General features: G+C 41.0%; 1 protein-coding gene across 7 annotated transcripts in view; it reads right to left on the bottom strand.

The window, feature by feature from the left end:
* Positions 1–16318, bottom strand: part of DCAF6 (DDB1 and CUL4 associated factor 6) — a 162782-nt gene extending 146464 nt beyond the window's left edge. For all 7 annotated transcript variants that reach the window (XM_043999774.1, XM_043999776.1, XM_043999775.1 and 4 more), the window contains exon 1: positions 15961–16318. In XM_043999774.1, coding sequence (XP_043855709.1) covers positions 15961–16057 — 97 coding nt within the window. In that variant the 5' untranslated portion in view covers positions 16058–16318. The remainder of the gene's footprint in view (positions 1–15960) is intronic.
* Positions 16319–16371: the final 53 nt, after the last annotated feature.

The raw sequence follows: 16371 nt of genomic DNA, 5'->3' as shown, positions 1-16371 counted from the left end.
TTGCTACTCCAATTCCAAAGCTGAGACTATGAAATCATTGCCAGAACAAAAGGCCACAAAGACACCAAGGACGGAGGACAAGAAGATATAAGGAGGAAAAAAGCATACTACTCCTAGGGCAAGCCTGGACACAGGTCAACTTACATTTCTTTAAATAGTTTTTCATTGTTTCAACACAACTTTATTTCTATCTTTATTATTTAATGAGAATTTTATACTCAGTTCCTTACTATGTGTCCTATAACAACAAATGCTACCCCTGTCAAGTCTGTGCCTTGGTCGGAGAGCCCTCTGTTTAATAATTTTTTTTAAACTAAGTACAATCTCCTTTAAATAAGATTTTAACACACATTTATCTTTGTGATTTAATGATAATCTTATCTTTTGTTTAATTTATATCTTTTCAAAATTTACATATGAAGTTTTGGGCAGTACAAATTTTTAGTAGCAGCTTTTGTTCCTTTTTAATGTAATCTTCAATAACTGAATTTAAATATTATTAAAAAGCATTCCTATAAGTTGTAGTCATAGCAAAATATTATCCATAGCCCAAATAGTTTTATCCAGTCCTATTAGTATTTTGTTCATTGAAGTGTAATGTCATTTGGGTTATTTATAAGATCATTTAACAATGTGACAAACTGAATAGGAATTAGCTGTCTCTCCCTGAATGAATATAAGGTCATTACAAGTCGTGTATTGGTTTCATTCTTTGTACTTGTGACCCCAGGGCGTAGCAGAGTACCTGGCACATAGCAGCTTCTTAATAAATACTTGTTGAATGATTGATGGGTGGTATAGGAAGGGGTGGCATGGTAGTGAGTGGTAGAATAGCACTCTGACTGATAAACTATACCAGAGCTTGGTATTTTTAGTTTTTATTCTGGTAATCTTATCTGTGGCCCTATTAATATGAAGTTTCCTCCTAAGACTATTTTGGTTTTATCCCTTTTTTTATATTTTTTACAAAACATCAATAAGGTCTATAACTGTATTATGATTGGCTTTGCCATATCCTCTAGCCTCCTGTGGTAAGAGGTATGGATCAACTATGGAATCAGAAGGGAGACACGAGCATCCCTTTTTCTCCTTACCAAACTATTATTTGATGAATTTGCTAAGAGTTCTTACTTACTTCAGCAGAAGTCCTGAAGCTCTTCGATTGGCCCTCTCACCTTTGATTTGCAGGAAAAGTCCCTGATTTTAATTGCCTTATCATATGGTTTTCATAATAGACAACTGAATACAGTAATAGTGTCATATATATATATGTATGTACACACACACACACACATATATATGTTTATACACAAACATAGTTCTTTTCAAAGAAATCATAGGGGCATACCTCATATTTAGGCATCTACTAATATTTGGACCAATTTACCTATTATACCAATTGATCTATTTGTGATCTTAGGAGCAATGCCTTGCCCCAATTTTTTAAAGCATGTAGGGGCTTTCAAATACATTAAGATTATTGGCTCTGGTATTAGGGAAACAGGATAAACAAACTAGTGCACCTGAGTTATATTCAAATGTTATCTGCTTTTCTCTCAAGTTCTCATTGCCCAACATGAATGTATGTCTTCATGCACACATATCATTGTTTTGTTAGCTGTGATACAATCTTAAGTTTTGTCCCATGTTATCCTAAATAAGTGGTTCTCAAACTTTTTGGTCTCAGGACCCTTTTACATGCTTTAAAAATCAGTGAGGGGAGCAGCTAGGTGGCGCAGTGGATAGAGCACCGGCCCTGGAGTCAGGAGTACCTGAGTTCAAATCCGGCCTCAGACACTTAACACTTACTAGCTGTGTGACCCTGGGCAAGTCACTTAATCCCAATTGCCTCACTAAAAAATAAAAAAATAAAAAACAAACAAAAAAATCACTGAGGCCTCCCCAAAGAGTTTCTGTTTATACAGATTATATCTATCAATATTTACTGCATTGGTAATGAATGTCTTAGTATTATTATGAAAATAGTTTTAAACTCGAAGACCTCACTGAAAGGGTCCTGGGAAAAAACCCAGTATTACTTATAGTGGCTATATAGTAAAAGAGGTATTTTGAGTTTGGAACCTCATGTCTTATCATTCTTTCACTTTGTACCCTGTAATCAGTTTGCCTTTAAAAACAACTCATTGAAAAATTCCCATATTAGCTAGTTGTGAGAGAAAACAGTCAAAAAAACCAAAACTTCATATATTTTGGAAAATAAAATTCTATTCAGAATAAAAAAAATAATAATAATAATAATAAAAACAAACAAAAAAACAACTCATTGGGGCAGCTAGGTGGGGCAGTGGATAGAGCACTGGCCCTGAAGTCAGGAGGCCCTGAGTTCAAATTTGGCCTCAGACACTTAACACTTACTAGCTGTGTGACCCTAGGCAAGTCACTTAACCCCAATTGCCTCACCAAAAAAACAATAAAAAAAAAAACCTCATTGCCCTTGCTTGGGTATTAGAAAAATTTTGTATTTAAAAAAACCTCCCAAACCTAGGTAAATCAAAAGGAAGAAAGTAGGTTCTGAGGCCAGGCCAAGCACTAGGACCAACAGTAGAAAGAAAGGGGTTGCCAATCCACAAATCTCTTAAGTACAGGCCTAATGGAAACCAATTAAAAAGAAAAACCTCAGGTGGGGCTCAAACTGTTCCTAAATTTTTGAACTGCAATACAATCTAGCATGTGTTTATTCTGGAATTTGAACATAAACTGATCTCAGAGCCTTCTGATTAAAAATCACCAACATTTGTTTAGAAACCAGATCAAGTTGTTAAAATTACATTCTGATTTTATGCGTACTAACTTAGCATATAGGGAGGAAAATGTGGCAATCTAACCAGAAAAGTTACAGAGGACTATTTTTAAATTCACATTAACGTTTTTATGTGTTTAATGCTTACTTCCCTTTCTCTATCACTGTTACTTCCCAATGACTCCATCTCCCACTCCACAAAGTCTTCACTTGGAACAAGCAATTAAGCAAAACACATCAAAATATTGGCCATGCTCAGAAATGCATGGATATACTACATTAGGGAGTCTACCGTTTCTCTACCAAGAAGGGAGCATGCTTCACTACTGTTCCTCTGAAGATATGGCTGGTCACTGCATCATCAGTGTTAATCATGACCAATGTGATTCCTTCCTGTTATTGCACTCATCACATAACTGTTCTGGTTCTGCTTGCTTATAAAAATAACTATTCTTTAGTAAAAGCAACCTATTTTTGACCGGTTCAGGATCCAAAACAAGTACAAAAATATATTGGGATCCAAACCAATCAAGAAGTTTTACTGAACAAACTGAGTGGGGGGCGGGCCTCAGATTCCAAATTTTGACAAGCCCTATGATTTTACAGCTGTGTATAACTAGTGGAAACTTCCTCTACCTTCTCCTCAATGTGTAGTTTTAGAGAGTGGCCCGAGGCGCTGAGCAGTCAAGAGATTAGCCCATGGTCCAGAAGTCTGGCTTTCACTATCTACTATCCCACACTATCTTTCATTTAAGTCTAAATTACATTTTAAAAGTACTCTGTGTTTGGAAAGGCAGCATAGGGTAACAGTGCTGCAAGTTCAAATCTCACCAGACACTCACTAGCTATGTGACCATTGATAACCATCCTGCACTTCAGTTTCCTCACCTGCAAAATCTTGGGATTTGTTGTAATTTTTAAAATGCAGCATCCTGGAATCTCTCCAGGACTGTAGTACCATATAATACAGAGAAGTTTACAGAGATTTAAAGTGGCATTGCTGTTTAGCACCTAATCAAAAGCATTCACTAACACAGTGACTATTCTTTGACAAACAACTCAGAATTAGGACAAGGGGATGACAGGAATCCCCTTAAGACAGCTCAAGACTACAGGAGCCATGCTGCACACCTGTCACTCTCTCACAAATACCTGGGGAGCTTTGTGGTAAGACTTAAAGCTCTGTGAGCATTTCAGGCATAATCCATTAGAAGTGGACAATGGGGGGTAGCTAGGAGGTGCAGTGGATAAAGCACAGGCCCTGGATTCAGGAGGACCTGAGTTCAAATCCAGCCTCACACACTTGACACTAGTATGTGACCTGGGCAAGTCACTTAACCCTCATTGCCCCACAAAAAAAAAAAAAAAAGAAAAAGAAAGAAAGGAAAAAAAAGAGAAGTGTACACTAGTAATGTTATAACTGGGGTCACAGCAATAAACAAAATGACCAAGGGGCTGAGGTCACTGTATTCTGTAATCAGCTGGTAGTAGCAAACTTAATAGAAACAGAAAAGATGAATCAGGCATCTAATTAATACTATTTAACATGTCGACTTGATTTTCTCCCACTTAAACATTCCTGAAACAAGATCAAAAGCTCATTTTGGACAGCTAATGACCATTTAATTGGGATCTAATTAACATCAGCAATAGTAAAACTAAATTTATTAGATCAAAAAATTAGGCTTATTCTGCTTTCACCAAAAGTATACCAAACATGTTCTGAAGAAAAAATTTTTTACTAAATATAGGTTTCTTTATAAACATTGGTCATTATCTGAAATAGAATTTAAGATACATGTATTTTAACGGAGCCTCAAGACACACAACTGTATTATGAGAGTCTTTATATCATTTGACAGACATTGCATGTATTAACATTTTAGTTGAATTTTCATCCCATTACCAAGTGCTTTCAAGGTTCACAAATATCAAGGGGAAAAAAGCTAGTAGCCATCACAAGCTGGATTGTAACCATTCAACCATCTTACAATCAGGATATCCATCTCCCCAGAACCAATTACAGTGCCTGGCACTTTGATTTTGTTTTGGGGCTAGATATTGGTAACGGAAATTCTTTAGGCACTTAATCAATGCTGAATGAATGCATGCATGGTGGAAAAGGCCATTAACACAACTAAAAAAACAACTCTGTGGATATTTTACTAAAGGTGGATCAAGAACATGATTTTCCAAAATGGTCACTGTTGTTACCGTTAGTTGACAATATTCTTTTAATTCTCTGTTCGTCTTTCTCATCTGCTGCTGAAAAAAGAACAATCCCTCTGAGAAGCTTTCTCTCATCTCAGTAGCATACCACAGAACCCCCAAAGTATAAGCTTATCACAAGTTTTAAAGACCTATTCATCTTTTTTCATTTCACTGGTATCTTCTTGAAGAAAAGCTAAGTAAGTACTACTTGATCATTAAAAATACTTTTCCCACAAAGTATCAACATAAAAGAATGATTTTGTTGAAAGCACCCTTCTTTTCCCAAATGTGTGTGGGATGTGCCTAGACTTTTAACCTAGTTATTGATGATTTTTTTAATGGTTCCCATATGCATGCTATCTTTATAAAGTTAAGGGCACTGATTCTCTAAGTCACTACAATATTCTCCTGGTGATACTGTCTAGCTACAGAGCCCAGAATAACACCAATCTGAAAGTTAAATTTTAAATGACCCAAAGTATAATGAAAAAAAAAAAACTTGGTGGGTTCAAGGATGAGATGGAATGCTATAAAATAATGCCCTGCATGCTGGAAGTGAATTAATGCTGTAAGAGTCATGTAGGAAGGATGAGAGACAACAGATGGATAGCCTGAGTAATATTCTGGTACCCAGGAGACAATAAAAAATAAAGAGCAATGCTTCCAGCATATTGGAGAGACCCTTTATGAAGGCCATGTAAGGAAAGCACAGCAATGAATCAGAAGGAGAAGGCTGTGTGAGAAAATATAGAAGGGTTATATGATACATGTTAGTGTTGGGAGTACCCACATGAATGAATCAGGGATCTTTAAGAAGTATCCAAATTATTACTCCATGATCAAAATTCAATACATTCATTATACTCATTGGTCCCCAATTAGACAAAAACAGTATTTTAATAGGGGGAAAACTGTTCAGAAAGATAAAGTAAGCCCTGGTTTCAAATGTAAACTTCAGATATTATCAGTAATATGCTAATTATTTTCCAGTTTTGAATTGTTTTCAATGTATACATGCATTTTTTCAAAAAGCAACTACTGGACTATATCAATAAAGGAATAAGCCAATATTCCTCAATAATTTTTAGAATGTCAAAGGGATCTTTCTTATCTATGGCAATTGCTTACGTAAACTATTTCTTCTTCTAACAAGAGAAAATAGATTTATGTAGTCCCCAAAGCCAGAAGTAGAGCCAGGAGAGTTATGAAGGTAGAGCTGGCCTTCTCAGCCTTCTACCCCAATGACACCATTCTATTTCTTTCCTCCATTTAACTCACAACCTTCTTTAAAAAGTAACCTACAGGGGGCGGCTAGGTGACAAAGTGGATAGAGCACCAGCCCTGGATTCAGGAGGACCTGAGTTCAAATCCGACCTCAGACACAACACAGCTGTGTGACCCTGGGCAAGTCACTTAACCCCAACTGCCTCACACACACACACACAAAAAAGTAACTTATACTCAATGCCTCCACTTCTAACCACTGACCCACTCCTAACCTCTGGCAATGTAGCTTCCATTCCCACCATAAGATCATAGATGCAAAGCTAGAAGGGGTCAATTAGCCCAATCCCTTCATTTCTCACGTAAGAAAACTGACACCCAGAACTATTGTCCTGCCCAAGGTCACACACATACATGGCACAGCCAGTCAAAGCCACATGTCCTCCAAAGACCTGATGTTTCACAATGAATGACAATAAGCTGCATCCCCCTGCCCACATTCTTTCAGATAAGACCTCATTCTAAACCAATAAATTTGAGAGCAATTACCTAGATTGCTCTTCTTTCTTCTCATCAATTCAGCCATCTTTCCCCATTATTTCCTTTCTCCTTGCCAAAGCCAACCACTCAACATACATCCTTTGATCTTATCCCCTTGAGAGAAATATCATACTATTATATTAATAAGTAATTATTAATTTGTGATCCACCCTAATTTGTGGCTCAACTCCTAAAAAAGCCAGTCAGTGTTTGAAGGGCATGGCTGAGGGATAACAAGATTGCTCCTAGCCCCCAAGGCACATGCTCAAGGGATCCCACACAACTGGGAAACCAATTTCTGCCAAAAGGCAGCCTTTGTCTGAGGCAAGAAACCCCTGTCCTTGATCCCCTCCATTAGAGTTTAGGGCAACCCAGCTCATAAAGGAGAAAACTAGTTAGAGAGGTACGAATAGAAATGGGTTCCCCTCTCTGATGCCAAGTCTCATGATCATATCATTCTCAGCAGGAGGAGCTAAAGATTATTAATTACCCAGAAACTATGTCTCTTGGGGGGTTTTACTCCCAATTTCTCCAGCAGATTGTTCCCACTATTATTCCCACTCCCTAATGTTCAATTTCTCCCTATCTATTGAGTCCTTCAATGCTACCTTTCCAACCATCCCCATTAGCTATCATTCATCTCTTCTCACCTTCTCAACTAAACTCCTTGAGAAAATAATTTCTACTAAGCACCTCCACTTTCTTTCACTCTCTTCTGAGATCTCTGCAATTTGGCTTCCAATTTCATCATTCAAAACTTTAAATAAATAAATAAAATGACAACTACTCTCAGCAATGTAATGATCCAAGACAATCCCAAAGGACTAATGATGAAGCATACTATCCACCTCCAGAGAAAGAACTGATATTGATTGAACACAGACTGAAGCATGCTATTTTGTGCTTTCTCTTTTTTTTACTTGAGTCAAAATGTAAAATGACTAAAATGGTAATGTTTTACATAATTGCACATGTATAACCTATACTGGTTGCTTGCAACCTTGGGGAAGGGGAAGGGTAGGAAGGGAGAGAGGGAATGAGAGTGGGGTAGAATTTGGAACTCAGAAAATGTCATCATTCAATAGAAACTGCCATCTCCAAAGTTACAAATGATCTCTTAATGAACAAATCTAATGGCCTTTTCTCAATCTTCATTGTCCTTGGCCTCTCCTTTATTCTTGTTTATAACCTCCAAGTGGATACCGTCTAAAACCCTCTAGCTTTTGGCGATGGTATTCTCTCCTAAATCTCCTGTCTGAACTGCTCCTTCTCAGTCTCCTTTGCTGGTTCGTTCAGGTTACACTTAAATGAACTCACATACCAAGCCTCTGTCCTGTGCCCCACCCCTCCCCTCTACTTTCTCACTTGTGACGTCACCAGTTCACTTATTATCTCGATGCAGACGGTTTCCAAATGTGTGTATGTAGCGCTCACCTCTCTCGAATTATACTCATGCATCACCAACCACCTTTTAGACACCTCACACCAGATGTCCCATAGGCATCTCAACTCTACGCGCCCAAAATAGAACTCATTTATTTTTCCCTTCAAACCTCCTTTCTCCTCCCACCTTCCCTGCCACCATCTCACCGGCTCACGTCCTCCGTGGTATCTCCGAATCCGCACCCGCACTTACTCTGCACGTCCAACCTTCCGCCCAAACTGGTCATTTCTACCTTCATAGCATTGCTCCGATCAGTCCCCTCCCAGCTGTGCTCCTGACTTTCCGGACTCTGCTACCATGCTACAGCTCCCATCATTATTACCCTGGACCTTCCCTCAGCGTGAGGACTTCTCACCCTTAGTCATGCTTGCCTTCAATTCATGAGATCTTCCAGGGGCCTCCATTTTGGGGAGAGGATCCGGCTAACTAAGCTTCATAACTCTCCTGGCTCTACTTCTGACTTTGGGGACTAAATAAAAGCCCCAACACAGAGTATTTTCTTACTTCCCCCCCTTTTCAGCTCTCTTTTGTGTACTGTCTTCCCCCATTAGGATGTAAGACTCTTGAGGGTAAAGACTCTTTTTTTGCTAGACTTTAAAGAGATTTTCAAAAATATGTAAAACAACGCCACTCTTCTCACTATATTTTTTGTTTGGAAAATAATAGGGTTTTTTGTCTTAACATATGGGTCCATCATTTTTATTTTTCAACTTCATGGTTTTCAAAAATATGTAAAACAACACCACTCTTCTCACTATATTTTTTGTTTGGAAAATAATAGGGTTTTTTGTCTTAACATATGGGTCCATCATTTTTATTTTTCAACTTCATGGTTTAAATTTATGTTTAAATTCTAATATGACAAATATCGATAGCTATAACTGACACAAAAAAGGAAACAAAAACCCCCTCATTGGGATGCTCAATTTTAACAAGCATAAAGGAGTCTTCAAAATTTTTTAAGTGTGATAAAAAAATTTTTTAAGTGTGTAAAGGGTTCCTGAGACCAAAAAGTTTGAGAACAAGAACAAAACTGAAAGCGTAAGAAATTGCCAAAAGCCAGAACAGATTTGATAGTAATTCTATATAGATCTATTTTCATCATTAATGACCATAGAATGATCAAATATGTATTGTATGCAACGTTAATGTATTAAGGTATGTACAAGGTCCTAGTGGTCCCTGCCTATACTGAGTATATAAAAACAGAAATAAAAGCTAGTTGCTGCTTTCAAGGAGTTTATAGATGAGAGGTCATAAATAAGTAAAAAGATAATACTAGTTAGCGTGATTAGAAAAGGCCACGTGAGATGGTACATAGGCTGAGCCTTGAACAAAGCTAGAGTCTAAGGTCACATACATAAGTGGCAGGGCCAACTGAATCCACATGTCCTCTTACTGAAAACCCTGCACCTTTCCATCACAACACACCAGTAACCAAGAGGTTTTATTTTACTGTGACTGATGTTATGGACAGCTAAAGTTTAAAAATGTCACTGACTAAAAAAAAGCTCTATGACTCATTCACACGGCTGCTGCATCTCATATACCTGTATTTGCAGCACATTTTAATTTACTTCTTATGGATCCAAATTACACTAAGTGAGTTCATTTCATTTGCTCTAAGCTCAATCAGGCTGCAGGTTCTCTAGGCCTACCACTGTGAGAAATGATGTTTGTGGAAGGGCAGAAAGCAAGCCGATGGATATCCAAATAAGCCAGATCAGCAATTCTCAAAGTGTGATCTGTTCACAGGACTCTTTCAGGGGGTCTGCGAGGTCAAAGCTATTACTAATACATGATTTGCCTTTTGAAATACGCCTCCTTTTTCCAATTACATATATGTTCAAGGATGGGTTTTCTTCATGATAATTCAACCAAAACAACACAGCACAACACAATGAATGCAGATGCAGACAGGAGAATTCAGTATACGAGGTGGAGAAAAGGGAAAATGATTCCTAATAATATAGGGGAGTCTGGGTGGCGAGGAGGTGTTAGAGGATACCTTTCTCTTTGTAATTAGGAGGATGAAATGCCAGTTTTAATTTCCTCATACTAAACAAAAACGATTAGGGGTGGAGGAGCTAAGTTGAACCTCCACCCAGCACATAATTGGAGCCAGCTAGGCTGTCTTTGAGAGGTACCGGAGTGCATGCACAGAGGGCATCTCCAACCTGGTGTCATAACTCTTCCCAACTTTCCTATCGCTGCCCTAAACAACAGCCTCCTCCTCCCGGTCGCTGAGGCTCACGATCTCAGCAACATCCTTGACTCCACGCTCACTGACCCCATATGGCCAATGTGTTTTAATCTTGTCATTTTAACCGTTACAGCATTTCTCATACATGTCATCCCTCTCTACAAACACGGCTACAACTCTAGCCTGTCCTCATCACCTCACAAATGAACTTTCTGCAAAAGCCTTCTGCCCCAGGTCTCTCCCCACTACGGTTCAAGCTCCACTCATCTGACAAAGTGACTGAGCATGTTACCCCTCTACTCATATTTTCTACAGGATCAAATATAGAATCCTCTGTTATTTGTAGCCCTTCACATTTGGAACCTTTCCTTCTTTTTCAGTCATCTTACACTTGACTCTTCCACATACTCTACTAGAAATTGCTCTCTATTTCCCTACCATGGGCTTTTTGCACTGGGGTAGGGGTGGGTGGACCCACAAAGTCCTGCTGCAGAAGGTGAAACTTGAGCTGAGTCCTGAAGGAAGCCAGATTGTGGAGATGAGGGAGCATTGTGTATGTGGTGTTCAGGGAGGACCAGCACCTCTGGCATGAGGGCTGACTGAGCCCCTGAGCCCTTTTCAGGGCTGCTCATCAGGTATCCACAGGCAATGTAGCATGCCCAGTGGCCACAGCCCAGTAAAACCATCTCCACAGACAGGCTAAACCAGGCTGAGGGCGACTGACAGACATGACGTATGTATTTATCAGTGAACATGGAGTGTTTCAAGGAAGGAGAAGCAAGCAGGGCAGTGTATCTGGATCATAACTCCATAAAATCAAGTGAGGTGGGAAGTAAAAGCAGTAAGTCTCACTTTACGGATAAAAGAGCAAGGCTTCATGAGGATGACCTGTCCATAATCCCATCACTAAATAACTCTCTAAAGGAAAGAGTCAAACCCTGATATCTTGGCTCCAAGTCCAGCTTGAAATATCTGATTTGCATATTCACCTTTTCTTGTCCCATACTCAGTTCAGTAACTTGTACATACTTGAAGATCTATTACTTTTGGGTGGGTGCTTTCTTTAGCAAAGTAGATCACAACTCCTCTAACCTGAGTGCCAGTCTTCAAGAAAAGTTCCTCTTACTTACTAACCTATCTCTGCACCTGTGCTTACCTTTTCTCTGTAAATGTTATCTGAATGTTCTCTCCTTGAGGAGGGGTTCTTACCTGTCTTTGTATCCCCAGCACTTAGCACCGTGCCCGGCACACAGTAGGCTGGCTAAATCCTAGCTGAAAGGTTACCTCCTTCCTGAACCCTCCAGTTAGCTGTTTGCCTCTGATACCCTTGAATCTTACACAGACCATTCTGTTGTCAGTTGTGGGGGCCAAATTTAATATAGGGAGAGTTAATTAGATGGCTCACTGTAAAATTGGGGTCCCGAAAATAATGAGGGACCTCTAGGCGCAAAGCTCCTTCCCCTCCAAACTGCCTTTTTAGATATTTCTCCCAGGCCAATAAGAAAGGAGCCTAACAGCATCTTTTCCACAAACAAATCAGGTTTTATTAATGTGAATAAAATAAACAGCAAAGGTGAAATTAACAAAATCAACGAAAAGGGAATAGGGAAAAAGAAAAATGGATAATCCCCCAACTCTAACCTAAGTCTATACAATCCCCAAACTCGCTTCCAGTTCAGCTAATTCAAAAGAGCAGGGCTCATATGTTAACTCACCACCTGGGTTCCATAGCTTCAATGGGAAACAGGGCCTGCGGGACAAACTTCCAAGAAACAACCTCTTTCTGCCCGCTCCCGAAGCTCATACCACCCAAAAGAAGCTGTACTCCCCTCAGTAAGCGTTTACTCTCCCTCCCCCAAAAGGGGAGGTCCTTCAAACTCAATTGGAGAGTGGTTTCTCCTCCTGATATCAGCAGCATAAGTCACTCAGAACAGGCCAGGAGTGGCCCATCCCAATCAGTCTGCCAAATTCCATTATTTTACCACACGGTCCAATACATTTCTCTATTATGACTAGTTGGATATGTGTCTTAACCCGCTACCAGACTGTATACTCCATGAGAACAGAAACCACATTTTAGTATATGCTCAGCAAATAAATAACAGGCATTTAATAAATATTGGAATTGAATTCAATTTATACAGCATCTTTTGAGAAGCTAAACTAGGTTTTCACAGAAATACTATGGGTGAAAAAAGTAAAGAAAAATTTTCAACTAATGTAATTATACCATATAACTATTCAATTTAATAAACATTTATTAAGTGCATACTGTATTGAAAGCACTTGATAAGAGACTAAGGGAGATAGAAGATTTCAAAAAAGTATGGTTCCTACCTAAGGTAACAAACAGTCACGGGGGTGGGGGAACATTAGAGGAGCTGGAGATTAGAAACATACAAATAATTTACACATAGTAAGCATATTAGAGACATACACAATAATGCTCTATGTACAATTTGAAGGAGTAAAAGTCATTAACAACTAGAAGGATTGATTGGAGGTAACACGTAAATTAACCTTTTAAGCAAAGAAAAAGAGAAAAGACATTTCATAGGAAAAGGGGTGAGCAAAGGCACGGAGAGGAAAATAAAGGGTGTTTTCAAGTAATAAGCAGTTCGGTTTGACTTACATCCTAGAGAACAAGAAAATGACAGAAATAAGGCTGGAAAGGCAAGGTGGTGCTTGATTACAGAGGGCATTGAATGCCAGGCAAAGGAATTTGAACTTCGCTCAATGAGCAGAACAATGACATGACCAGCTTTTTGTAGAAAGAAGTGCCTGACAGTGGTATGAAGAGTCATTTGGAAGGGAGAGGAAAACTCATTGAGAGGTTATTTCAATTATCTAGATGATGATGTAGAGCGGTATTCAGTTGTAACAACAGAAATAAATGAAAGAATGAAAAAGCATTTTTTTGTTTGTTTGTTTTTGCAGGGCAGTGAGGGTTAAGTGACTTGCCCAGGGTCACACAGCTAGTAAGTGTCAAGGCTGGATTTGAACTCAGGTCCTCCTGAATCCAAGGCCAGTGCTTTATCCACTGCGCCACCTAGCTGCCCCTGAGAAAGCATTTCTTTAATAATTAAGTGTAGATGTGAGAGATATAGAGGTGAAAGTGATAGAACCTGGTAAATGGCTACATGGCTACATATCAGGGATGAGGGAAAGAACAAGAACACAACGATTTTTAAAATGGCAGGTTAGATGACTGGTGATCAGAATAGTCAAGTCAGAAAGAACAGATTTTAGGAGGAAAGAAAGATAAACCTAATTTAACATGTTTAGTCAGTGGAATGTCCTGGCAGGGGTGTCCTATAGGCAGTTAGATGTGGGTCTTGTAGCTCCAGAAAGCAGCAATGAAAAACTACAAGATTCAGGAGTCATCTGCATAAGGATGATAACGGAAGAGCCATTCAGCAAGGAGTCATAGGTCTGTGTGGCTCTGGTCTTCAGACCCCATCAATCATTAGCTGAATATGCCTCTAGAGACAGGAGAACTGGAATCCTGGGTGGCAGCCTAAGAACCTCAGTTAAAGGCAGCAGGAGAACACACCAGCCTGCACATCCAATCTTAGGCTGGCACAAATGATTTCGTTATATCTATAGCTTTCCAACTCATGTTATGTAATAACATGTGAGAGATAATGCATGTATTTTTGAGTCCCAAATAAATGTTCTGAGAATTTGAAAGGAGAGTATTAAGAACACTACTTTCAGTGTAAGGTACAGAGGAAGAAGGAACAGTTAACTCTGGGGCCAGAGGACAGGGTTCATGTTCAAATCCCACTTTAGATGGTTAAGTTACTATCTGTTGTGACCATAAGCAGTTGTTTAATCTACCTGTGGCTTCCTTACATCTGTAAAATGAGGAGAGTTGACTAGGTGACCCTTCTAGCTCTAGATCTCTGATCCTATGATACTAGATTACCAAACGGAGACACTAACACGATTTACTTGTATTGAAAAATAATTAAGTCTCTAAAATATTTCATCTTGCCAACTTAGACCACTATTCTAAAATTTTAGTATTTAGAGCTTTTTAAAATGAGTTGTTAGTTTATCGAATATGAAACCATTCTGCAAGTTCTGGTTAGCTAAGAAAGAGTGAACTAAAGACAATTTTTACCTAATTTATCAACTTAAGTTTCCTTCCCAAGAAGTGTCACAACGTCTGGGTATCAGTTTACTCTTCTGAAAATGAGGCTGGACTAGATCTCTAAGCATTTTCCAACATTCTGAAACTATATAAAAAATAATCCAAGTGTTTCTTTTAAATATCCTATAACTCAAATCGCCTTTTTTCTCTTCCCTTCCCTCCCCCCTTTTAATCCAGGGAAACAAATAGAAATAATTATAAAAACTTACTGGAAAACATTTTCACCAAACCCACACACATATATCTATATATAACATATATACAACATTAAAGAACAAATCACACATGTATATGTATACACACAGAGTTGAAAACAAGTTTTATTAAGTCAAATTAAAAGTTGATTTCTACATTCTACTTATTTAGGTCAACAGTTTCAGTAACTGAACAATAACTTGTAAAAGCGCCACAAAAAAGGACTTTTAAAAAATGATTCGTTTTTAGTCAAACAATAAGCCCTAGTCACCAGAAGATCCTCTGGCGCTTCGATTCTACTGACCCAATGATATTTTCTTTGAAGTTGAGGCCAATACGTCAATAACCTGTAACTCGGCCGGCAAGGGCGGAGATGCAGGCAAAGAGCTGTATTATAAATAGCATTTGTGGGGCTTATTATACTTTCGAAAAATACTACAATTCTTGGGTAAAGACAACACAGGAGGAAAAGGAGACTGACTCAAAGGCTGAACTCTGAAGGAGCCGTGTGTATCCTTAAGGTACTCCCCAACAGTTGAACAAAACACGAGGCCTGAGCAGCCCAGAGAACACCAGAACCGGGGGCACCAAACGGAGGGCGGGGGGCGGGGGGCGCCGCCGGAGCTATTTAAGGCTGCTCGGAACGCAGCCTAACGGGAAGGGCTCGGTTCCGAGGGTTTCACCCGCAGGGTCCTAGGGGAGCTGGCCGAGCCAGCCCCGTCTTAAAGCTGTCAAAATGACAAGCCCCGCGGCGTGCCCGGAGGGGGAGGGGGCGGGGCGGGGGCCGAGTTCAGCTGTCACTTTCGGATTGGGCTCCTCGCCTCCGGGGAGTTGGAGCAGACCCCGTCTGGTCCGCAGGAAGACCCCGAGGGCGGGCTCGGTTCTCGTTACTGGCAAAGGGGTGGGGGGCGCGAATAAAAACTGTGGCAGCTTCGGGGGGCGGGGAGGAGAAAAGAGCCAACTTTTCTGCCCAATCCGGCCGCTCGCTCGGGCTTGGGGGGGGAGCATCATGCAGCCGCGCAGAGGGCCCCCCCAGGACCCCACCCCGGCCGCCCCCCGCCCATCTAGAGGGGGCCGCGGCTGCAGGGCGGGGACGCTCCACGACCCGCGGGGACCCCCAGTATCCCCAGCCCAACAGCCGGGGCCAGCGGCCGCCCCCTCCCCCACACGCCGTCGCCCCCCGGCCGGGGGCGCCCCGGAGCCCCCTCCCCGGGTCTCCCACTCACCCAGGTAGCGGCTCCGCAGGCGGGACGGGTCCTCCAGCCCCAGGGAGCGCTTCCTCACGTCCCACAGCAGGTGTGGGCAGCAGCCACCCCGAGACATGGCGCGGAGGGAGGCGGGGAGACCCCGGGGTGGGGGGAGGGGTAAAGGAAGGGGAGGGGGAAAGAAGGGAGGGAAACCAAGGACTGGGGGCGGGGGGGGGGAAAGAGGGTGGGAGGAGGGGGCGTGCACGCGGAGGCTCCGCTCCGAGCCTCGCGCGCCGAGCGCGGCTAAGGTGCCCGGGCTCCCTCGGACACGATGCCCGGGCTACGTCCCGCCCGGAGATCGTTTCATGCTCTCTCCCAGGAGCGCCGCCGCTGTCTCCTCCCTCGGCCCCCTTCTAGGAGGAGGAGGAGAAGGAGGAGGAGAAGGCGGGA

This window comes from Dromiciops gliroides, chromosome 4 (assembly GCF_019393635.1).
Source record: "Dromiciops gliroides isolate mDroGli1 chromosome 4, mDroGli1.pri, whole genome shotgun sequence".
Classification (NCBI taxonomy): Eukaryota; Metazoa; Chordata; class Mammalia; order Microbiotheria; family Microbiotheriidae; genus Dromiciops; species Dromiciops gliroides.
Note: the sequence above shows the minus strand (reverse complement) of the source record. Positions and strands in the feature narration are given on the sequence as shown.